The sequence below is a fragment of the Buteo buteo genome, chromosome 22, assembly GCF_964188355.1.
Source record: "Buteo buteo chromosome 22, bButBut1.hap1.1, whole genome shotgun sequence".
NCBI lineage: Eukaryota > Metazoa > Chordata > Aves > Accipitriformes > Accipitridae > Buteo > Buteo buteo.
In genome coordinates this window covers 615371-639661 of record NC_134192.1, presented here as the reverse complement: position 1 = coordinate 639661, position 24291 = coordinate 615371, and the positions used below count along the sequence as shown (strand labels likewise).

Genomic DNA, 24291 nt, shown 5'->3' with positions numbered 1-24291 from the left:
CCCCACCTCCACGCAGGGTGCAGAGCGGCGCACCAACAGCCCCAAAGGTCCCCCGTGCCCCTGGCTGAGCCTGGAGGATGGGCAGGCCCAGCATTCAGCCCCATCCCCGGGGAGCAGCAGGGCTTCACGCTCGCTCCGGCATTTCCGCCGGCAGTGGCAGGAATGCGGTGGCCGCAGGAACAATGCCGGCACCTTGCACCGGTCCCCTCCGTGACGGTGCTGGGAGCAGCTGCCCGGGCACAGCCCTGCTCTCAAGGAGCCGGCAGGAAGCAGATGGAGATGACACCGGCGGCCGTTTCCTGCGGCAGGACGCGCTGGCTTTCTCCACCGCTGCTCCAGTTGCCGAGCCAGCGGGACCCAAGGGACCCAGCGTCCACGGGCATCGCTGCTCGGGCCTCCAAAAGCCCCGTGCCACACACTGGCACCGGCCCGCTGCTGCGCTCGCTCTCCCCAGGCCCTGCTCCGTGCCGACTCCCCCGGCTGCACCATTCCCGGTGCGGCACGTGCCAGGCCCCTCTGCCGAACAGCCAAGCGGCGCTGGGCTGCGCAGTGCCTGCGTGTCAGAAGCCTGCGAGCTGCTGCTCGGGAGCAGGAGCTAAACCAGCACGAACCAGAGGAGTGGAAACCTCTGCCGCTGTCCTCCGGCTCTGCCCGGCGTGCTGCCAGGGTGGTGGTGGTGATGGGAGAGGCCGAGGAAGGACTCGGCTGCATTTGGAAGGCTCCAGTCCCCTAGACAGAGCCCCGGAGCCGCAGGCAGGGAGGTCGGCGGAGCCGAGCCGCAGCTCTGCGTCACGGGATGCTGCGGCCCAGCAGCAGCCACCCCCAGGCCGCGCGGCGCGGAGCTACGTGAGGGACGGCAGGCTCGGTGTGAGCACCCGGCACAGCCCTGCAATACCTTGCACAACGGAGGTTTATTTGGAACGAACAGTTTCCCAATAAATTATGTAATTTAAAAATTTTAAAGAAAAGAACCAAAAAAAAAAAACCCCAAAAAAAGAGCCACAAGGTAGGGGAGCCCCCAGCAGCTCAGCCCGTGCACGGGCACCACAGAGGCACAGGGACACCCGCGGGCTGAGCACAGGCACCGGCGGGGGCTCTGGGACCGCAGCCCCCCCACACCCCACGTCTCTGGCAGTGGCCTCCCTCAGCCGAGGCCACACAGCCCCTGCCCTGAGCAGGCAGGACTCTGCTTAGTGTTTCCGTGGGACAAGCCTCCCTCTTGCACCCATCAGTTGCCAGCCCCCAGGGGTGCCCCCTCCCCAGCTGTGTGACCCTGGCACTACAGTGCGCCCCCCCCCCCCCCCATCCAGCACAACACCCCCACATGCCCCCCAGCTGCAACTCTGGGCCCTGGGGGGGAGTTCTGGCTCATTGCCCCCTGCCCCAGCCTTTACCTGCTGGCAGCACCTCAGGGATCCAACACCAACCCAGTCACCCAGCCCCAGTCCTACCCCCGTGGCTCTGCAAGCAGGGCTGGAAGGGACAGGATCTCGTGCCTGCTCCGTGCCATGCACAGGGACAGCTCACAGCCCTGCCTGACCCAGGGCCCTCCAAGTCACCCACCATCCCCTGTGTCCCAGAAGGAAGCTGGGGCACAGGGGAAAAGGAGAGAGAGCAAGGCCCAGGTGACAGGGGCAGAAGGCTGTGAGTGCAGGGAGAGACCTGTGTGCCAGAGCCCTTCCCTCCTTCCTGGGGGGTAGAGGCCAAATGTCCAGATAACGTTCCTGTGACAGACACAGTCCAGCTTTCAGAGCACAGTGATAGGGCATCGGGGTTGGCTTTGTCTGCTGCGTGGCAGAGGGTGACACATGCCCAACACCAGTCTGGGGCAGAGCACGGGGCTCCCGCCAGTACAGTCAGTACACACCAACACACGTGTCTCGCAGCTGCAGGGACACAGCGTGCAGGCTGAGCGCCAGCCAGCCATGCCACGACCCTCCAAAAGCACCGGCAGTCTCCACCCTTCCCTGCACTGGCTCCAGGGAGATGAGGGTGAAAAGAAGCGTGACTCGGGGAACTGGTGACACTGCCATGGGATGATCGGGCCGCTGGCACAGTGCTTGGGTATCAACAGATCCACCCAGCTCCCAGGGAGAAAGCAGGAGGCTCTTGTCGTGGATGGCAGTGCAATGAGTGTGCAGGTCCTCTGCAGCATAGGGTACAGCGGTGGGAAGGAGAGGGGAACACGTCCCTTCCAACTGTAAACACGGCACTTGGAGTAGCTTAGAGCCTTTTACCCTTCTGGAGCTGTCAGAGGCCCAGCCTCAGCGCAAGGCTGGTGGCATAGGCCTCAGCTTTGGCACACGGGCAGGAGTCACTCCTCATCCCCGGCAAGCAAGAAGCTGTAGAGGAAGTTGATGGCACGCTGGCGGTCCTGCTGAGTCTGCTTTGCCATCAGATTGGGTGGAGGGCGCAGGAGGAGGCTGGAGAACAAGGCGGCTGCAGAGGCAGGCAAAATCAGTTACTGGTCAGGAACAGAGACCTTGAAAGGTGCCAGGAAGGGGTTATGTTTCAGTGAGGGCAGTAGGCATGGAGCAAAGAAACAACACGCTTACCGATCATGGCGACACTGACATTGTTGTCTTCTGAGTATCTGAGCAGCTCTCGGAGGAACGACATTAGGTACCGAAATACACTGCGATGGCAACGAGGCAGCTGAAAAATCACCTGCAGAGAAAACAGAGACAGGAAGCTCTCCCAGCCCACATTGCTGCGGCCTGGGCACGCTGTGGCACTCTCGACTCCAGATGGGCAGCTTTCCCCCTTCTGCTGCCTTGAGCCCACTGCGTGACCACTGGCTTGAGCCACAGGCCCAGAAAGAAAGCAATAAGCCACCAGCTGTAGCCTAGTGCTGATGGCACTAGTGGGCTTTGGCTCCTGGTAACAACTGGCTCTAGGACAACTGCGTCACCAGGCAAAAACTACCACTGCCCTGGGACTGCTTCCCGCTCATTTCCAGCCGGATCCCAGCTCTTACCCCATGGCTGCACAGCAGCAGCATGAGGACCAGGACAAGAGGTTTCCCGATGCCAGTACTGAAAACATGCCCCAAAACTTCTTCCTCTGCCCAAGGATATGCTTGGCCTTGCTTGCTGCCCCACCAGATATTTTTAAGAGCCACTCAGTCATAATCCTTAGGGGAAGCAGAGGAACTGCAGCTCTGAGCAGGTGTTTAAGCCCTTGAGACCAGTGGAGGCTCTTCCATGCCCCAGGGCTGCTATTCCCCAAGTGCTCAGGGTGACACAGGGCACACTTGGGGTCTCTTTGGAAGCCACCAGGACTGCTGGGAGACACTACAGTGCCGACCCTGGGGCAGGAAAGCACTGCCAGAGCACCCAGACCATTCTGCTCACTGTAAAGAACATCCAAGTGCCTGTTCCCAAAGCCCCTCACCAGCTCATGGGAAGGGAGTGGGACCCAGCAAGCCCCAGGACCAAGGCAGGGGTCACAGCTGCAGGCAGAGATGCCCTGAGCCTGCAGCAAGCAGATGGAGACAGAGGCAGCACCATACCTGTCGGCACAGCCGGCTGTTGTGTGACCAGTCGAGGCACCGCTGGTACAGCTCGTAGCAGATCACGGGCTCTGGGAGAGCCTCCAGGAAGATGAGGAGTGCTTCAGCCACGGAGTGGTTACTGCCCGCTGGATAGCTGGGAATCAAGGGGTATGCTGAGCAGATGGACCACCTCCCTCCCCAGTCTGCTCCCTGCTTCTCCTCCTTCCCGCTTGCTTAAGTCTCCGCTTCCTCCTTGCAGGTCTTCCAAGTTCTCTGCCTGCCTAACTGATGCCTGACACCACAGCCCTCCTCCTCCTCTGTTGTCCCCCATCCATCGAAAATGCTGTTCCATCCACCCTGCACTGGGTCTGCCCACCCTCTATCCCCACAGAAGTCCTCTGTTCCATTAGCCCCTTCTCCAGATCATGCTCCCCAGTGTCCACCCTCATCAGCTCTTGTGCTTGGCACAGCCTTGCAGAAGCTTCCAGAGCTCTGGCCCTGTGGCTGCTTTAGCCAGCATACATTCAGCTTCAAAAGAGGTTATCTCTGGGGGGACAGAGGGGAGCCAACCCCCCAGCAGGTATCCTGCCAGCTAAAGGTCACAGACAAGCTCTCCTGAGAGGGAGCTCTCCCAGCAGAGCTGAGATCCAGCATGCTCCTGGAAAAGTCAGGCACAGCAAGGATACGGATTGTCTCAGGGATACTGGTGTCCAGGCAGTCAATGATCTGCTCCAACTCTTCTTGCATACCTGGAGTCTGGAACAGGTCCTCCTGCCAAAAACAGCACAGGGATGGACAAAGTCACCTTCCTCACAAAGGCTGAGGCACATAGTGACAGCGGGGGTGAAAGCTGGTACCCCTGGCCAGTGCCTCGAGCACAGGGGAAAAGCCCTGCCCTATAAATACCAAACTGGAGTTGACCTCCAGGGTGCTAGTGATGAATCAGGTCACCAAGCTCTCCAGAGCTTCCCGGCATGGCAGAGGCCCTCTCCCTCACCTGGTGGCAGGCATGCTTGAACAAGTGGTCCACCAAGAGCCAGATCTCCTTCGGCACCTGCAGCGGCATTCCACTTGCCTCCTCACTGTCCAGGGAGCCCATCTGCAGAACAGATTTCTCCTGGTGGCAAAGAGCACACAAGGTTTCAGGGAAACCTCAGTCCCTCTGGAAGAGCCTTGATAAAGAAAGCCTGGAGAGGGGAAGAAGCAGGACCCAGGACTCATCTGGCCCTTACTTGCTTTTACAGCACAGAGCCATCGCTCCATAGGCCCCAGCTCCACTCCCTCCCGCTGCCCCACAGAACAACCTGCCTGGTCCACCATGAGACTGCAGAAGACAGCCTCGGCCACACTGCAGAGGAGTTCCCCCCAGCCACACCAGCTCCCACAAGATGGGTCTCTTGCTGGCCAAGATGGACTGTCCAAATCACAACTCCCACCCCACACCCTGCAGCCGACACTCTGGAGGACTGGAGCCTAATGAGTCCATCTGCTGCATTAGCTTCCACATTTTCGGTTAAATCCAGCCACCACGCCCTGCTCATCCAGCTGATCTCCTCTGGATACAGAGTCAAGGACATGCCTTTCCTGACTCCTGTGTGCTCTGACCATGTCTGCCCTCCGGGCTCTGAAACGGTCCAGTTTTCTCAAGTTTCTTTCCTCAATTTCCAAAGGAGACGTCTCTGCTGAACAGACAACCCCGACACCATTGTCACATTATCCCACTTACTCATGCAAAGCAGCTGACGAGCTCAACTGCTCAGAAATCTCTATTACAGCAATCTTTACCAGGATCAATGTTTTTTGCTTGGTTTTACTTTCACTTTACGATTGCTCACGTTCCTGTGTGCTCCCAAGGAGGAAGCCATGCACAGCTCTCCTGAAGCACATTCAGCAGAAGCACTCAGAACAGACCAGCACAAGCAGGAACAGAATCCAAGGACAACAGCAGAGAGGAGTGCCACAAACCAAATGCAAAGCACTTCGTTTCAGCTGTCAGCTTACATGACAACTGTGATCACTGTCCCTCTGCAGCAAACACAATCACTCTCAGCCAGCTGGGGCTGAGTTTGGCTTCCCCCGGTGCACTCAGAGACACCTCAGGTTGGCACAAGCCCCGTCAGCATGGGCAATAGCTACACTTGCCACATAGCACAGTATAGCTTTGCTTTGCCCCCCACACCACCAGATTTTACCCAGCTAGCAGACACTGGGTCATGGCTACGTGTCTGCCTTGATCATCCAAGCACACAGGGAAGGTTTGGAAGCAGCATGTTAGGCAAGCGTGTTACAGCTTTCCTCCAAGAGAGGAAAGGTGAGAGCTGCGGACCCTCTTTGAGAGCTAAGGGCTCTTCAACAGAAAATCCCCAAGCCAGGGCATCACAGCACTGGAGCTGAGCGCCAGAGCAGCACTCGACTCTGCCAGACTGCCCTTGGCATGACTTGGAGAGCTGCGGAGACCCCCAACGCAGGAGACCCCAGCTGCTTAGAGCAAAGGAGGAGGAGAAGGCTCAGGGCTTCTCAGGGCAGAGGAGGAGGCGGCGGCGGCGCTGGGCCTTCGCTTTTCCTTGTGCGTTGGCCAGGCACCGAGCGCCCTCTCCTGCCATGTGCGAGGAAGGGAAGGCACGTCCGTGTCCTCTGCGGGAAGATGCTCTGCAGAAGGATGGTCCCACAGGGCAGGCACCAAACTCCTCCCTTCCCCTCTGCTAGGAAGGAGCTTTACCTGGTTCAACAGCCGAGCTCAATCCTCTCTTGGAGAGAGGACATCCATTCCCTCTCCTGTTTTACCCTGTCACTGCACTGACAGCCTGGAGAGGGACAAGTCACCCAGCCCAGGAAGCCTGCACAGAGCCAGCTCAAACAAGTTGCCAAACATCTGAGCGGGCACAGGGAGAGCAGGAACAACGCTGCCACACACACCCCAGCATCTCCCACTTGCTCTTTGAATGACAGATTTGACTTGCTTGGCCTCCAGCGCAGAGCACAAGTGCAAAGAAAAGCAGCGATCCTGCTCAGGCATCGGTGGCTACGAGAGCCGGCAGCCCAAGCTCTGCTGCTCGAGGAAGCAGAGAAACATCTGTCTCCTATGCAAGGCCCTCCCTTGGCCTCCATAAGGATGCAACAAGATGAAAAGAGCAAAAGACTTCAGTTTTCTAATTCAGCCCTCTCCTCACATGTCTGAAGAGGGTGCTATGGTGAACCACACCTTATGTGCATGGTTAGAGCTAATTCAGATATGTCAAAGGTTGGCAGTCTTTTCTGGAAATATCTATCATTGCTCCCAGGATCAGGAGAGTATTTTTTTTTCCCCCAAAGCAAATTTGGTGAGCTTTAAGCAGCTCAGATAGGCTGGCCCCATTTTGGCTATGGGGTCACTTTGTGCTCCTACATGTTCTCATCTAGCCCACAGCTGTGCTAAGAGGCTTTGCTGGAACAAGTGCTCCCTCTGCACCCACCTCCCCTTCCCTCTTCAGCAGAAAACAAGGGAAAAACTCTCATTCTTTACAAACAAGTCATTGAGAAGCAGACTTCCTCAGCAATTGCTTGTGTTACCTTTTCTAAGAAGCTGTCTTCTCCCTGAGAGTAGTGGGAAAGAGAGAAGAGGAAAAAGTATCGTTAAGAGAGAAAATGCACTCTCAGATTAAGCAGAAACCTAATTTGCATTACAAGAACCCACTGAATGCCAGGTCCTTCACACATTTTGCTGACATGGCCAAAGTTAAACCTGTGGTGAGAGATTTGCCTGCCAATTAGCAAAAATCCTGTTCACATGATACACAACCTTGTCAGGATTTCTACAAACTCTTCAAAGGGGCCTTGCAGCACCACTACCTAGCAAACAGCCAGACCACAGGCCAGATGAGAGGTGTCCACCAGGCAGAAGTTCCCCTTCTTGAATCTTCCCGGTCACAAGTAAATATCCCTGTGTTATTTCAGCCATCTTCCCTTGTGACCAGGCCAGAGATAAAACATTCACTAGGCTAAATCTGTATTTCTGAGCGTGTGGCAGCTGTGGAGCTAACAGGCCCCCTAAGCAGCTTTGTATATAGTCAGGGAAATGAGTGTTTGTGCTCAAAACCCCAGGCTGCTCGTCTGTCTCAACCTAATAGCATTAACACACTGCAAGGAGGAGCATGCCAAAGCCCCCTCCAGGCTGCATGTCCAATCCCTCAGGCGATCCTGAAACACAGCATCCGTTTACCAGGGCAGTGCAGGCTGGCAGTGTAAGCCACTGTTTAGTGGAGTCCGCAGGAGGAAACAGAAGCAGGTTGCCCAAGCTGAGTTTTGGCAGATCAGCCTTTCAGGGTAGGAGCAACCGAAATGCATTCAAGGGCTGAGCTGGAAACATAGCTGCAGCCGCCACAGCACAGGGCATGCCTGGGAGGGAGCAGCATCTCGGGCTCCCCTGCAACTTCTGCAGAGCCTGCTTCCTTTGGAGGCTCACTGAGTTTTAACACAGCCACAACAGACCGGCCTCTTGCAGAGAACAGCTTGCTCCAAACACGAGCTGGCGCAGGTTTCTTCTTCCAAGGCACAGGGGGAGGGACCGCAGTCACAGGTTTGGGATGCCAGATAGCCACACTGCACAGGAGAGGCTCGTTTCATAACTGGGTGAGTCATCTCAACAGTCTCACTACCACCTACCTGACTGCTTGCCCTGCTGTTCACCTCTCTTCCTGTAGTGTTCAGCACGATTAGCTTTGTGAGACTAACCTGCTCCTGACAAAGATCCTTCAAGAGGATTTTTAAAGTCCACAGTAGGATCCCAAGAAAAAATAGGATGAGACACTAATACCGAAATCCCAAAGGCGAGATGCTCAAGTGTCAGCAGTTTCTCCCAGGAGAACTAGGAGAGTCATTTTCAAACAAGCTCCCACCTACACTTTACTATCCTGCATCAAACTGCCTCTTAGACCCTTACTGACCTGCATTCTCCACATCTCTCTCTGCTGAAGACAACAGATACAGTCTAGCCAGACTGAGAAAAATGCTTGGTGCAGTGAATGACAAGCCCTAACACTACATAAGTGCAGGAGGGAAACTGGTTCTTAACACACAAACACACTGCCTTCCTTGCACACAGTCTAAATGTCAGCTAATTACACATAACTGGACCAAAACGCTTCTGGGCTGCAGAGTGGTTAGCACATGCACCACTTTCCCTTCCAGGAAGTGCTCAGCTTGTCCCGTCTCCAAGAATTTCTCAACTCACAGGTATGATCAAAACCGAAAGACCTAAAATAGCTCTAACATGACAGTAGCTTTATAATCTAAGCAACTAAATTTTGCTTTGGGCTGTTACACATCGTATTCCTTGAGTTTGCTTAACACGTTCTGATTGAAGTACTGCAGTCACACTGACCTCACTGACACAAGAGGCTGTTTCTTTGCTTCAGATACTGGGACAGGGTGTTCTTCTCCAATTGTTTTGCTTCCTGCACTTCTATATGTTTCACTGAATAACAGAAGAAGGAAACCTGTCGGTAAAGGAAGCAGAAGCAGCCTCAAAGTACTCTTAGAAAAGTAATAGTGTGTGTCTGTGAGGGCAGAAGCTAGGAGTCTAGGCCTGAGTTCCTATTCATCAAGCAAGAAGTCAGTGTTGAGCACTGAGCACAAAAAAGTAAGGGGAAAAGCCACCAAGACTGATGAAATGCTCCAGACCAAGTTCAACACATTTCTAGAACAAGACTGACTTTCAGTTGAATGCTGAAAAGTATGAGAAGCCTGAGGCCTGCTGCTAGAATTGAGGCGGCAAACACTGTATCTTGCCACCTAGATTCTGCTTAGCCTGATCTTGTGATTATAAAATCAAAATTCTGGTATAAAAACCTTTCTGTATGTTGGGCCTGTGAGAAAAGTAGACACCTGGAACAAAAAGCGGGAACGGGAAGAGGCAGCAAGAGGCATGGTGCAACTGCTAAAGGGAAGAGAAAGAAGTGTAAGCAGATGGGAGTGGAAGCTGTCAAATCTACAGATGTGAAAAAGCAGCAGCTCACTGGACAACAAAAAATGCATATAGGGCTGAGACTGCAAGATACGAGAAGAGAGAAAAGGTATCACGTCAGAGAGACTAAAAGAACTGGGCTAATCTTTCAGGTGAACAAAAAAGAAGTTTAGTTTTCCCAACTAAACAAGAATGGGTAGATAGACTAAAACTCAGGAACTGTTAAACCTCACTGAAGCAAGGCCAGGAAAGGCCCTCAGAAGAGAGGAATGAACACATGCTGAGAAGAATAATTAAGATCCCCCAAATGGGGCTTAATCTCAGAAACAGCCATGAGATAACCAAAAAGACAAAAGGTGACTAGGGCACAATTGCATCCCCTCACACGCACACAAGTGGCTTCAGAAGGACAAATATTGATGCTAGGGGCCAGTGAAGCTGGGGGAGAGGAAGTTATCTCTGCACTGCAGAAGAGGTTGCTCACTGTGGTTGGTGTGAGAGGAACTGACCAGAGAGGCTGCTAGACTGGCCATTTGCTGAGCTGTGCTCATCAGCACACCTAACAGCATCAAAGTCCTTTCTTCAGTCCTCCTGCTTCTGCTTGCTCCTTCCCCTGAGCAGTGCGAATGCCACAAGTGTCCAGAAGAAAAAGAATCCTGGGGCCCTTGTCACTGTAGAAGCAGGCTAGGCACCTCGGAGGAGAGTATTTCAATCATACCTCTTACGACACACCAGTGCCACCCAGCTGAGCCTGCCAGCACCAACATGACAGTAACACAAAACACAAGGTGCTGGGATCACTTTTTTGTCCTACCAAACAATATTTAGAACCTACTCAGAAACAGGGCATAAAGTACAGGCTGTCAAAAGCCATTGGTTGTGGTGGAGACAAATAACACAAGAGCACCTCAAGCTCTGGAAAAAGTAAATCAGCTCAGAGCCAGCACAGCTGACCCAAGCTGAAGGCATTACTCCTGCTTTTAGGAGTAAACAGAAGGGAATATGCTCTCTCCCTCTTAAAAGAGCTGCTCCAGAATGTTGTTACTCACCAGGTCAATGAGTTTGGTGACTGGAACTTCTCGGATCGGTCGTCTCATTCGGCACAAGGCCTCCAGGGAGGTGCCAAAGCAGCTGGGCAGGTAGGTCCCACTGATAGTAAGGAAATAGTCCTTCCCTCGGTCCAAGTGAAGGACAAGAATATCCTCGATTTTATCCTCACCAGAGTTCAGAAGGGTTACTGAGTCCTTACTGACGTACACGTCCAGGGAGATGTCTGTGCTCTCATCTGCAACAGACAGGAGCTCTCAAGAACACACAGACACTCTCCAAAAGGGATCACAAGGACAAACATACAGTGGCAGGGACAAAGGCCACAAAACTGAGAAGACAAACAGACAAGGATGATGGCAAGAAAGGTGAAACACGGGAAAGATGGGAAGGACTGAATGGAGATGGTGTGGCCGTCTACACCAATACACGCTGTAGAAACCGTGGTAAAACTCACCTGGCTCCAAGTAACCTTCACAAGGCTCAGCCCGAAGCCATGGCTTACAGTAGTGGCTATCATTGAGCTTTGGGATGAAGGAGAAGTGACAGGTGACCTGCCCATTATTGGTGATCTGGAACTTCTGCTTCTGCAGCTGACGGAACTTCACATTCTCAAACTCAAACTGCAGAGCAAAGAGAAAACAAGTCACATTAGTGGCCACAATGGGACACACAGCTAGGCACCCAGACTCTGCAGTGGCAACCCGTGACTGAGAAGCGCCCACGCAATGCAGAACTCCTAACAGAAGACCTGCCGAGAAGCCAAGACAAGATGTCCCTTCTAATCCAATTCCTGATCATAAGATAATGGATAAAGTTCATTTCTTATAATCCAATTTACTGAATCAAAGTCTTTAAAAGTAGTTCTAGCACTTCTAAGGCTGCTGTGTTTGGGAAGTGGACAGTGATTCAGGTTTCATCCTCACTTCTCTCCTGCTTAGCTCCAGCGAAGGAAGAAAGTCATTCTCCATTCTGTCCATTATACGAACGATGTCTTCAAACAACTTCCGATACTTCTGCTCATCCACAACCTTTACCTGTGGAAGATCAGAAAACACTCAGCAAAGTTCCTGACCAGCTTCACAGGAACTCTTTTTCACTTCTGCAGTTTGCTCATGACAATTATTTCCCTAAGCACTTGCTACATGCAGCTGAGAGGCTAAGAGAATTTGCATGCATGGGTGCACCTTCAAGCTGCATGTGCAACTTTACGCGCATTTTACCCCTACAGAAGTTGCTAACGTCTTTCTGGCCACTGATCACACTACTGGGAGATTACTGGGGGTGATCTCTGTGGGAGAGCATTGGCACCCCACAGCATTACTCATGATTCTCCAGAGAAAGAGGAGAAAGGCTCTCCTTTAAGGAGACTGGAGCTACCCAGGGAAGAGGATGTAGCAAAAATGGACATGGACTGTCTCTATTCAGTAAGCTAGTAAACCCAAATCTGCTGCCAGACATTCACCAAAGAAATTCAGATGTGAAACAGTGACACACTCTCTTAACACATCAGAGGCAACATTGCAACAGCAGGTACAACTATTTACAGGTTTCTGCTATGTCTCTTTGCAGAGGAGAGAAAACAGTAGCTTACCCATTCTACTACGAGATATCATGGGTTATACCTCAGAAGCTAAGCAGCATCATTAAAGCAGTCAACAGGAACGTCTTTCTATTTACAACATGACCACTCCTGTTTGGGTAAACTCTGGCAATCACCTGCGTTACTGTGGCATAACACTGTCCCAGTGCTACACAGCTAAGCTGTGCTGCACATGAAGATCACAGCTGCTGAGTTGTTTGCTGAGCAGAGGCTGGCACAGCTGCCAAAAAGCAGCTCACCTACACAGTGGACACACCTTATTTTTATTTACTCTGTCCTCTTGCAACAGCATTAGCAGAGGTGCCTTGACTATATACCCACCTCCTGAAGGAATGCACGATAATATTGTGATTCTACCCTAGCATATAAAAAAAGTTACCCCGATGCGGAAAAGTGCGCTGACTGGCTTGTGGTCACTAGTCTTCAGGTCCATGTGACTGCAATAACGGAGCTGATTTATGTTCCCTCCTCTCCAAAGGATTCGATCACACCACGCTGGCACACGACACTTTCCACTACAAAGAAAAACAGGTTACTAGGGAAATCCAATGATCCTAATAAACCATCCAAGCTGTTTCTCTTCCCAGCCAGGCAGCTCCCTCCACCCCCACTGCCAATGTCTGCATCACCAGTGATGAGATGAACTCCTATCACTTCCCTCAACTTGCATACTATGTTATTTCTTCTCCTCTCTTCCCCTTTCCCTATAAGGTAGCTAAAATTCCCATCCTTTCCAGCATCAGGAAACAAAATAACCTCAAACAAGACTGTTTCCACAGCCTGAAGCCATGTGTACCGTGACCCAAGCTGCACTAGTTTCTTTTGCTGCCAGATCTTTCTGCCCACTACAATCTGATCCATCGCTTATTGTTTCCACTATGGAAAGTCTACTCAGCTATTACTATTATGTTACAAAGTCTGAATCCTGGGTTATCCTTCTCCAGATTAACTACTGTGCTGATTCATAAACATGGGCAGAGTAAAATCCAATTGCTATATGGTTTGAAACTCCTTCTTGGGAGTTTCTCCATTTTAGAGCAAGCTTCTGCAGCAGATGCATAAATGCCTGTGGGAGGCACCAAGCAGAGAGCAGCAAGCAGGAACCACTGTTGCTATCGCAGCGTAGCCACCCCTGCGGGTGTGCAAGTCAGGGGACAGGATGACTCAGAGAATGCATTTCCTTCTCTCTTCAATTCCTTTTATACCGTTTGTCTGTTCCTGGTAGCAGAAAAAACCCTCCAGTACAGGGCCACCTGTGAGTTCACGCTTTACCTGCTTTCATCTATTGGAATCAGCAGCAACTGAGGTTTAACGCATATGCCTGGTCAACATATACAGGGTCTGCTTATTTCAGAAAGTAGGGGAAAGGAGGGAGTACAAACTTGTCTGTCCACTCCAGCCATCACCATAACACTGAGAGGTATCTCCAGCTCTAGGAAGCAGGAAGTCAAATTTTGTGAGAAAGTGCTTTTTATGTCATAGGTAAACATGTCCATCGGCAGCTGATTTACCTGGAGTCCCAGCGATCTGTTTTAGAGTCATATTTATATGTGGGGATGAACTTAATTTCTCCCTCGGTGAAATCTGCAAATGCTTTCTTCTGAGTGCGCTGAATATTCAGCTAAAGCAGACAAAGAACACTTTAAAAAAAAAACAAACAACAGAACAAACAAACCACTCTAAATACCCACCCCCACACACAGCAGAGTGTCAGAGAACAGATCTATAGGCAGAGCAATTGCAACCTGTGGCCACGGGATTCACCAGACAACCCCCAAACTGCCTCTCAGACCTTATACCTTTAACAAAGGTAAAAATTCAACACACCAGTGGAATGTTTTCTAAACAGACTGAATACAAATTGGCAGTGCTGTTTACCAGACCATGCAGCAGACAGCATAAAACAACAGTTAAGGGAAATATTAATTGCGTCACTTGTGCTAAATGCCTTCATTAGTTTTCAGGCTTAAGCATCACCATCATTAATATTTCACTGCCAATCATTTTAGCAAAAGCCTCCAGGAGTGCATTTGCCTGACAACCTGACACTACCTTCCTTTTCCCATTTACTCTTCTGAAAAATTTCCTAGTTGTTTTCCTCATAAAAATCTAAGCTACAGTTGTTTTCTGCATGAAGCTCCACAGTACAGCAGAAATAATCTACAGAACAGAATCAATCAGATTTACTGTTAAATTGTGTGTCAGAGATGATATTACACTATTTCTGTTCGTGTTTCACAGGAACAATCCTTCATCATAAAGGCACATCTGGTGCTGTCTTGGTTTTCAGTGTGCTGCAAAGAAATGCTGAGCGGGGAAGACTACAGCACAGAATTTAGGTCAAACTGTCTGAGCAGAGAGCCTTGGCTACAAGTGCTGGTCTCCAAATCAATACCTCTTCCAGAACACTGATTACAGCAGCTTTTGTTGCCGTTACAAATTCCTATGTTCTAGCTTGTGGTTTGTACGTAAGAAAGAACTCTTCCAACGAGATGCAGAGACATTTCTATAGTAATTGCCCGAGTCATCCAGTTAACCCTAGTATAATGTACAATCTATTTTTGTTTAGGGGGTTGATGTCACCAGGACACCCAGAGTGCTCTCTGTCTAAGGTCTAGTGTCTATATCTACAGACACTTATTGCAGAGGGTCTGCCAGCTCCTCACAAGCGCATCTTAAACCAAGATGACCTCACAAGTACAGAGAAAACATAAGCGGAGTTCACTGACCTGGTCATATGTCAGCAGCTTCTGAAGATCATTCTTAGCGATAAGACTTTTCACTTCACTGGCATCAGGGAGACAAAGCCTGTAGTTCAAGTCTCCTAGCCAGATGACAACACTGAAAACAAAGACAAACATGTAAAAGAAAAGCCAGGAGTTAGTATTGCAGGCTGCACAGGGAAGAAGGGGTGTAGGATAATAGATGGGTGGTTGCTAGTGATTAAGGTTGAGACATGTGGAAGACAAAAGGAGACATGACAGATCGAGTCTGACAGCAGAAATTTCTAGTGGCAGCAGATACTACAGTGTAAGTCCATCTCCTTTGGAATCCCACATAGGATTGAACACTTAGTTTAATGGGAGATACTTAAGTTTGCCTCAGTCTGAAGAAAGCCTGAGAACACCACCAACTCTCCATTGAAGTAAAACCAGTGTATCTCACCACACTTCATAACCTCTCAAGCTACACAAAATCCCTCTAGTATTCAGGCTCTTCTTGTGTGCAGAAGAGGGCAATGACAGAGCTCATTAAGCAGACCCTGCTTGTCAACCAGTTAGGCAGGCTGATACACATATATCTGCGTGCTCATAGCTCGTGTGATACCATGGTTTTACCAGTTCGTTTTCTTTCAGCCAGATCAGGCTGCTACTGTGTACTCTACTTAGCAAAGACTGACTGATGCAGAATTGGCAAAAGCAGAGTTAGGTTCCTATTGAGTTTATGACCCCAAGAATGTTATTGTCCTATCTCACCCATCCACCATACCTTATCAGCACCTGCTCTTACTCTGCTCCTCTCTGGGCTTTCAAACAGACCTACAGCCTTCTCATTACCGGCAGCTAAAGAAACACTTGTGGTATTCACTCTTCACTCCATAAAGGTTTCATTTAAAGATTAAAATCCAAACCCCTCTCTAGTATCAAAGCTCTTCCTATTTATAGTCAAACCTCAAAATTTCCATCAGTGGATTATCAAGGATAATCTAATACTTGAAGGTTTTTTTCTGTACTAATCCACTCTACATTTTATTTTCAGTTTTTAAATGGTTTAAATTTAACTGTTAACTACAGAAGTATTAATCATTTGTATCAGGTTTAATAAAACTTAATTTATATGCTTTGTTGTACACACATCTGAGTTTGATTTGGATTATTCAGCACCACTGTCACCTCATTAAAAATAATAATAATAATAAAGAAAAAAAAAATCAAGTATTGCCTGGACATCATCCAATTAACTTAAAAAGAAACTGAAACAGCAATTGTATGCACTTGCTACTCAAAAAGCCTAAACAGCATAGCCTCTGCCCCTCCTGCTATCCCTTTTCTTCCCCTATTCATACTCCCATCTCCCATCACAAAAAACCCCCTCAGTTTCTTCAAGCCCTGCAATGTTCAGCCATTGACTCAGGAACGGTGCCTGCTGGAATGGAAGTATTACACACAACATGCAAGGAAAGGGCTGTTAGAGACAGATTGCACAAGTCACCGCAGTGAGAAGGCGACCACATAGTTTGACTGCAGGAGCTGTAGCACACCATCAGCCTTGGCATTTTCAGTTATATTATTAAGCCAGAAAACTTATCTGCACAAAATCTCTCGTTGCTGTGATTCTGTCTTGATTTGGATTATTCAACACCACTTCAAAAGGGAAAACAGCAAAATAAACTTACTCGTGTTTCATGATGTTGAGCTGAGGTAGACTATCATCAGGGGTTACAAAACTCATCCGAGCACAGATATCCTTATAATCCTGATTTCGCCGCTCGAAGTCCTCCACGTGAGCAGCGAGGTGGGAATTGACAATGCAGAAGGTTGTGTTGTGGAACACGAACCTCACCGCCACACCACCCTTGTTGCCCTGGGGAGAGCAGGTATCAGTGGTCGTTAGAGAAGGCAGCAGGTGAGGCACCAGGGAGGAGACAGGGATGGCACAGACAGGTGAACAAAACCAGACTGTGCCATTTCTTGCATGGATACACGGAAGCAACAAATTGGTCTCCATGACTCACCATCTTTCCCATGATTCCCGTGCCCACAGACTCCGTCATGATCTCTCTGATATTGCTCAGCTGATCCTTCTTAGCAAATATGAGCAACATCATCCCAACTAGACGGACCATTTGCACCTGCAAAAATAAAAGGGATCCCAAGTTCCCAGAAAGGCAGTGGAAATGCAGTTCTGATTTGCCTGCTCTGTCTGATGTTCTGCTTCTCTGGCTCTCCCTGTTCCTCATCATGTTTTGTACTCAATCCCAGGTTGCAACACCACCCAAAGGACCTTCTGTCCCAAAGCAAGGTTCTGGAGACAACCTATCATCCCCCAGTAGCCATCAGCTGTGCTGAGCTCACTACATTCCCCACTCTGGTGCTTCCCTACAAACAGGGCTGTCCTGTGAGGTAACAGAAACTTAATAAACACATAGCAGATCTGTTTGTGAAGTCTCAGCCTTGTTGTACTCTAATCAGTAAAACAACCAGAGGAAGATATTGAGTGCTCTAGGTAGGCATGTCGCAGACAGCTGCTGGCTATGGCTGTCAGTGAGGGCTGCAGGTCCAGCTGGGAGTCAGTGCTCACCTTTGCTTACTCAGAACTACAGCAAGCCAGTGACACGCGCTAGAGGGGAATGGACAGAAAAGTTCTTAATTCCCAAGGCAAACATGCCTGACACAAGGGGTATCAAAAGGTAGCCATCTCTGAGCTATACAAACTGCTTTTCAGAAAACACTTGTTCTCTAAGGCAAAGAGTCTCCTTCTGGAGGTAAGAGGTTCTCCTCTACTGCAGAGCTCAACCCACAGGTGTTAACACAGTGCTGATGCGCACCGTCCCAGCAGGGATCTCAGGTCTGCTGCTGATTCTTTTACGCATGCTAAGTCAATGCACTTCCCAGTCCATGACCTCCCTGTACCTTCAAAACAGTGGGGTCACAACTCCGAAAGCCAGCAACAAGGCCTAATCTTCTTAAGCACACTCTACACGCTCACTTTAGAGGCACAAAAACATTAAGATGTGTTGTGATTAAGTCTACTTAGTGAGGGAAGAAGCTGAAATCAGAGAATTCCACTAGAAGAGCCCAAGTACTCAGTCCACTTGCAGGAGTGGAATTTGCATGCAATCACAAGTCTTATCTACGTTTTCAGCCACTTTCCCCTGCCTGCAGCCACATCCTGTTCTCTCCCTTTCACGAGGGTGGGAGAAATTCACCTAAAACTCAAGCAAAGCAAAGGGACAGGAACATGAGCCTCTCTGCAGTTCAGGTCATGACCCCTGACTCCCTCTCAATGAATCTTGGTTCAGCTAGGTGCTCTGTTTTCCTACTGTGATTACCTATAATACATGCCACAAAGCTCAACTCAAAGCAAGCAGGACAGGGGTGTGACAGTGAACACATGGGCTAAGGAGGAAGGGGAAACTAGTTAATGTATTTAAGGGCTGGTACCTACAGCAGAAAGGTTTGCTACAACATAGATAAAATATAATGGCTTGCTCTAAACCAGACAGAATAAAGTCCTGCTGCCACAACTGAAGCAATTCTGTCCCACGGCAGCAGCCTCTGGAAGATTTCACTTCATAAATTGTCTCATTCCTCCAAGGAAAAGCTATTCATTTAATTTACCAGCTCAAGACACACCTTGCTTCTATAGTACAAGGGTGAGAGGGTAACACAAATAAAGAATTTGAACCCACTGCTATGATTCTATTGAACATACTACTTTCCTGACACCTACCTCATATTTTATGAAGTTACTTTGATTCCCATCTTGATAAATTTCTGCTTCAAGGTACAACATATCCCTACAACTGTGGGGCAGAAATAGACTCTCCAGATTTAACACATGCACAGGTACACACATGCCAAGCACACACCCTTTTTTTCTCCAGTCACCACTCTTTGGGTCAGGTGAGGCAAGGGGAAGCCCATTTCTCTTTTCCTTCCAATCATGCCAACTCTATGACAAGACCCCACAACACTGAACAGAACTCACTTTCTTATACTTAGCCTGAGGGTGCAGGGACTTCTCCACAGCAGCCAGCCACTCTTGCTCCTTTGCAGAATCAAAGTAGAAAAAAGCCTCGGTGCTAAGATCCAGCTCCTGGAACCTAAAAAACCATGCCAACTTAGCACATCCCACCTCTCCTACAGATCACCCTCTTCCTACAGAAAGGTCCAATGTGAAGCCTCTAGCAACAACTCTTCTTGGAAGAGAAGGTCCTTATTATTCCCACTTGCTAAATAAAGCGGTAGAATTTCACCACAGTGCTTCTGAAACCCTACTGCAATACACTCCAGCAACCATCTCTCCGAGATGTATTACTTCAGGTGGAGGACTACCAGAGAGCTCTGTGGATGCCTCAGGGAAAACCTATTCTGTTATGTCATGCCAGCCTCTTTTAACCTGATACTCTGCCTCATCCAAATGGCTCTTTCCCCTCAGACAGCTCTTCTGAGACACAGCTCAGCTTTGTGGAACTTCTGAGAACATGACAGGAACTTAAAACAAAAGACAGCCCACCAGTATCCAAGCAAGAGCAACAAGAAACCCAGCACCTTAAGTAAATACGAAGTCACTGCTACTCACCCGATGCAATAGAAGTCTGGAGGCTCTGTGTCACACACCAGCCAGGGTTCCAAACCGCTGTCTGGAGACTGCCCATTCACATTCCATGTTCCCACAAAAAATCTACAACACAAAAGCAGCTGAACTGTTAGAAAACACAATAACAACCACATCAGCCCAGTCTCTCTAGTGCACGCACAGCGGCATTCAAGCTGGGAGCAGACACAACACGCAAGCTGTCCATGTGCAGGGCCATGCCAACTATGGGGTAACTGAAAATTCTTCTAGGCTTGGCTCATTTTCAGTGACACTCATCTTGGGAATTTTGCAGAATGCTACAAAACTGAAGACATTTCACCAGGGCCAGTAAGCACCTGGCTCTTTCAAGATCATGTCATGCGGGGCAACACTAAGACAGTGTGGTGGGATGGCTGCCTTTATCCTCTTTCTGCCCAACTACTTCAGTCTTACTTAAGGGTCAAGAGATCTGACACACACAGGGAAAAAGATGCAAAAGGAGAAACTGCACCGCAGGCACTTATTGACTTTCAAGTCTGCATCGATCCTCATTTAGCCACCCAAGCTGGCCACACATAAGCAGTTGTCAGATTTCAAACCTGGGCTAGATTTGAGTTCACAGAAGAGATTAAACAGCTTTGTCTCTACATACACTGTTCCACAGTCACAGCTCTAACCTGAAGTTGTGGAGGTTGACATATGCCTTCTCTCTCTTGGCAAGCACATGTTTGATGAGGCCTTCTCTTTGGCCCGACTGGGTGCTGGGCAAAAACATTTTGCGCATAGTGTTTGTCACTTTTGGCTGGTCTCTGGATGTACCCTCTCTCTCTCGGTAAAATCTAGGAAGGAAGCAAGAGCAGAATTAAAACTGGTTCTGCTGTCTAGGAAGAGAAGGAAAAAAGGGAACAGATTCACCATGTAACTTACTGCCTATTTTGAGGCACAGGAGGAGGTGGGGGTTCCCGGCGAGATCCCATTTGGTGGTTTTGCATGTTTCTTTTCTCTTCTAGGCTTAGAGTGTTAAAGTCATCCTCAAACCCCAGGGCTCCTATAATGAAAAAAACAAGCACAATACCCTGAGAAACCATTTGAAACAGCTCAGCACAAGAAGGAAAAAATGTAACTCCACAGAAAGTGAAAAAGCAAATGATAATAGCAATATATCAACTCTGCTGACTTGGGGAACGAGAGAAAGTGGTACTAACCACAAGCCAAGGCAGGAGAGAGCTTAACATACACAAACCAAGGCACCAGGCAGAAGACAGCACTCAAGAAGGAAGGAATGGTCCAGGGCAACAGACTCCAAGGACTGATATGTTTTATTTTGTGCAGGGTGAAGTGGGGCAGAGGCCAGACTGCCAAGTGCAGGGTCAGACACAGCTCCCTGTGCCTGAGTGCCCCATTACTGTACAGATCACAGAATGTACAAAGGTGACAGACAGTTCAGTACCTGAAGAAGAGGCCTGCAATAGACCTGGGAGGTTCTTCTCCACCTGATGCCAGCTGGCTGAGTCCTTAGGTTCAGGAAGAGAAGCTTTCAGGTGGGCTGGGAAAAAAAAAAAATAAAAAAAATCAGCCCTGTCAAACTGCTGGCAGTCAGAGGATTTCACAAACACAACTACAGCTCTGCTTACCTTCCTGTATGCTCTGCACTTCTGAAAGGAATCCTAAGCAACGCTCCTCATCAGGGATTTCAAAGAGCCGTTCTGCTGTCTCGTCACCTTGTATACGGACCTTACAGCCTGCTTCAGGCATAAACACAGACTCACAGAGTCAATCAAGGCTGGTTCACAGATATTATGCCCTGAGAGTGACCAGGCTTTCTAGGTATCCTTTGAGCTCATCAGCAAAAGCCAACTTCCAGCTACTGTTTCCGATGGAAATCTGCACCTAAGCTAGTTTCCCTGTGCTTCTGAGATCCACCTCCCTGCTTGGGGTATTATCAGTCATGTTTTCCTTGTTTTAGGAATACTTCTCCCTACTGCGATCTCACAGAGAAGGGCTCTAAAAGTAAGAAAAATTTCTTGAAAAGGAAAGCAGAATTGGTGACTAGAGAGAGCGTTGTCAACACTGAAAAAGGCAGATAGTAACCTAGGCTCAAGTACAGGTCAAAGAAATGGAAGGGAGATGAGAATGGTTCAAACTGCAATGCAGGGCCTTGAGAAAATATTTAAGAAGTTAAAGTTTGACCAATTGCCAATACTTCAATCTGGGCATTTAAGACCATGTCTGTCATGACTGTCTAAAAGAGCCAGACAACAACATTAGAGGAAATACAATCCCTGCTTGATCAAAAGACAAACACAAAGCATGGAGTAAGATTATGAAGTAATAGGTAAAATAAGCACGCATCAGTGCCCAACAGGCAGCCTGTTTCCTGAAAGGAGCTTTAGCCGCGCGACTGCAGTTATAAAACTTACTGTTTGTAGCTATATCAATCAGTAGAGTTTCTTCTGCCTCTGGAAAAGAGAAAAACAGGATCAAAAGAGTTCACACTGAATGCTGCAGCAATTGAGGACTCAAAAAAGCATGCTGCCTGCTACTAGCCACAAAAGAGCCCTAACAAAGGAACAAACAGCTTTAATTTATGTCTGTACTATTAATAATGGCCCAGGCAGAAAGAACGGTCATATCTGGACAGTCATTTCCCACAGTCAGAGTGCTACAGGGGAGACTCCTAATAGTCAGAGTTCTCACACACCTGGATGGTTTGTTCCACATCAGTGTAGCTGCTTTGGGAAAGACCAACCCGACAATGAACTTCAGAGCCTGTCGACACAGCAAATATGATGGGCAGAACCACACTAAATTACATAGAAGGGTATAAGCTAACCCAGGAAAAGGTGCTTTTATTCCTGAACAAGCATTTGCTCCAGGGACATACACTGCTATTTAAGTTCTTTCAAGACAAGGCCTAAAGCTCTTTCCCATTCCATGGGTGGCCGTTTGGACTTGACAGCTTGCCAGACCTTACAGAAGTTTCAATCTAAACACGCAGGAATCAGACTAAAGCTCCCAACTCTTGCCATTATAGAGAAGACAGACAAGCAGACATCAGCAGACAGCAAATTTCAGCCATTGCAGGCAGGCACTGAACAGGCTCTGTATGGTGCCGAGCCCACCACTCATTTGAACTGGCCAAGTTCCTCACAACTGTATGCCGACATAGAAAGACTATCCACTCGCAGGAGGAAGAAGCAGGATTCCATAAACTGCAAGTTTTAGTTTCACGGGGAAGCGTTCAGTCTATAAGGGTGCTCAGGAGGCAGGTCAATAAATGCCACTAAATTTGGGTTTTGCCGATAAACAGCAGCAGATTCCTGTCACTGCAAGAGAGCCCGCGCCAGGAGAGTCAGTACCTTGTACGCATTTAAAGCGGCTGTTGATGGGAATATAATCCGGATCAGAGTTTCCTTTCTCCTGTGAATGGATAACTATCCTGGAGACAGAAAAAAGGCTTGTAAAAACACTAAAACAACTCCCTCCTCAAACACAGACAAAGGTTAATACGGTCACAAGAGCTGTATTTACAGAGAAATGCAATGTTTGAATTCTATTGCTGGGGATAGAAGAGAAAGGGAAAAAAGCTCAGAGCCACGCAGGATGTGGGTGCACGGGGTGAGAAAGTAAGCACCGTTCGACTTTCACTGCTGCAGGGCAGTCCCAGCGTGAGGGTGGCAGTGGCTCTGGCTCCTCGGAGAAACCCAGAGGAGCAGGGGAACGGCGTGGGAACGCGCAGCTATAAAGCAAGTTTCTCATCTCCCCGTTCGCAGGATGCCGTCTCCCACGGTGTAGGGAGAACGCCGGGGGAAGGGAGGGCCGCCAGAACCCGCTCTGCCTCCCGGCCCCTCTCCGAATACAGCAGCTCAACAGCTTCTAAGTTTCCCGGGACAGTCACAGTGGCCGTGGCCAGCCCGGTACAGGCTTGGCGACCCGGGGGAGGGGGGGCTCGGCGGCGGTGGAAGAGAAACGAGCCGTTCCGGGACAAGGCTCCCCCCGCACGGCCCCAGCCCCCCCGCAGCGGCAGCACCGGCCTGACTCACCGGCACAAGCGGCCAGACCAGCCGGGCTGGAGGCACCTCCCGCCCGGCAGGCAACCGGGCCCGGCCCGGGCCGGGCCCTGGCATCCCGCTACCGGGACGAGCGACCCAGGCCCGAGCGGCCGCGCGCCCCCCCCCACCAGGCGCGGCCGTTGAGCGGCCGCCAGCCCCCGCCGCGGCCCGGCCACTCACCCGTAGCGGCCGCTCCGCCGGGCCAGGCTCAGCACGCACGGCTCCCGCCGCCCAGCCCGCACCTCCGCGCCGGTAACGCTCTGCGCCGCAGCTAAGGAAACCGCCGCCGAACTGCCCTCCTCCCCCCCACCTGCCCGGTCCCTCCCAGCCCTCCCCGGCCCCGGGGCGCGGTCCCGGCGGATACGAGGAGGCCCCAGGCCGCGGCGGGCGGCTCCATGGCGGCGCCTCGGTCTCCCGGCGACTTACGCGCTGATCACCGGCGCGGCGCAGAGAGGCGCCCGCCGCCCGCCACACTGCCCCCTGCCGGCGGGGGGACCGCCCCACTCGCGTCGGTGGCGGAGGGGGCGTGCCCGGGGCGGGGCCGTGCCGGGGGAGGCGGGGCTCCGGGGAACAGGGGTGCAGCACGGGGCGGGGGACGACGACTGCGGGCCCACCAGGTGCCCCGCACGTGGCGGGGGGGACACACGGGGACACGGGACGGGCGGCGGTCCCTCGTGTCCCCGCCCCCAGGAAAAAGCACGGGCAGAGCGGGGCGGCCACCGGCAGCGGCGCGGCCCCGCCCTTCCCCGGCGCGGATTGGCTGCGGGCCCCCCTCATTTGCGTAACCCCAGCCCAGGGCGGCGCGGTGCAGGACGGGAAGGAGTCGATGTTTGAAGCGCGGGGCGGCAGCGGG

The 24291-nt window shown here is 50.5% G+C and overlaps 1 protein-coding gene across 3 annotated transcripts; it reads right to left on the bottom strand.

The window, feature by feature from the left end:
- Positions 1-805: 805 nt before the first annotated feature.
- On the bottom strand, positions 806-23878 carry OCRL (OCRL inositol polyphosphate-5-phosphatase). 3 transcript variants are annotated; one of them, XM_075053625.1, is made up of 24 exons: positions 23803-23878; positions 23619-23698; positions 22746-22825; positions 21807-21845; positions 21021-21131; positions 20837-20932; positions 20314-20434; positions 20064-20225; positions 19390-19491; positions 18796-18910; positions 16820-16936; positions 16481-16668; positions 14814-14925; positions 13596-13705; positions 12464-12599; positions 11408-11518; positions 10939-11104; positions 10484-10719; positions 7043-7066; positions 4491-4610; positions 4180-4264; positions 3512-3639; positions 2556-2667; positions 807-2439 (listed from the first exon to the last, which is right to left on the bottom strand). In XM_075053625.1, the coding sequence occupies exons 1-24, from the start codon at positions 23833-23835 to the stop codon at positions 2315-2317; spliced, it is 2709 nt and encodes a 902-aa protein (XP_074909726.1). In that variant the 5' UTR covers positions 23836-23878; the 3' UTR covers positions 807-2314. The 3 variants fall into 3 exon arrangements, with proteins under 3 accessions (XP_074909728.1, XP_074909726.1, XP_074909727.1); XM_075053626.1 differs by having other exon boundaries at positions 21021-21128; XM_075053627.1 differs by lacking the exon at positions 7043-7066 and having other exon boundaries at positions 806-2439.
- Between the last annotated feature and the right edge of the window lie 413 nt (positions 23879-24291).

Excerpts from the sequence above, each read along its gene's own strand:
- OCRL (XM_075053625.1), bottom strand. The coding sequence starts at position 23,835 with ATGGAGCCGCCCGCCGCGGCCTGGGGCCTCCTC. Across the intron at positions 20,226-20,313 it reads CCTGTGCCTCAAAATAGGCA|ATTTTACCGAGAGAGAGAGG; the intron begins GTAAGTTACATG and ends CTTCCTTCCTAG. Across the intron at positions 7,067-10,483 it reads TCACCAAACTCATTGACCTG|GGAGAAGACAGCTTCTTAGA; the intron begins GTGAGTAACAAC and ends CACTACTCTCAG.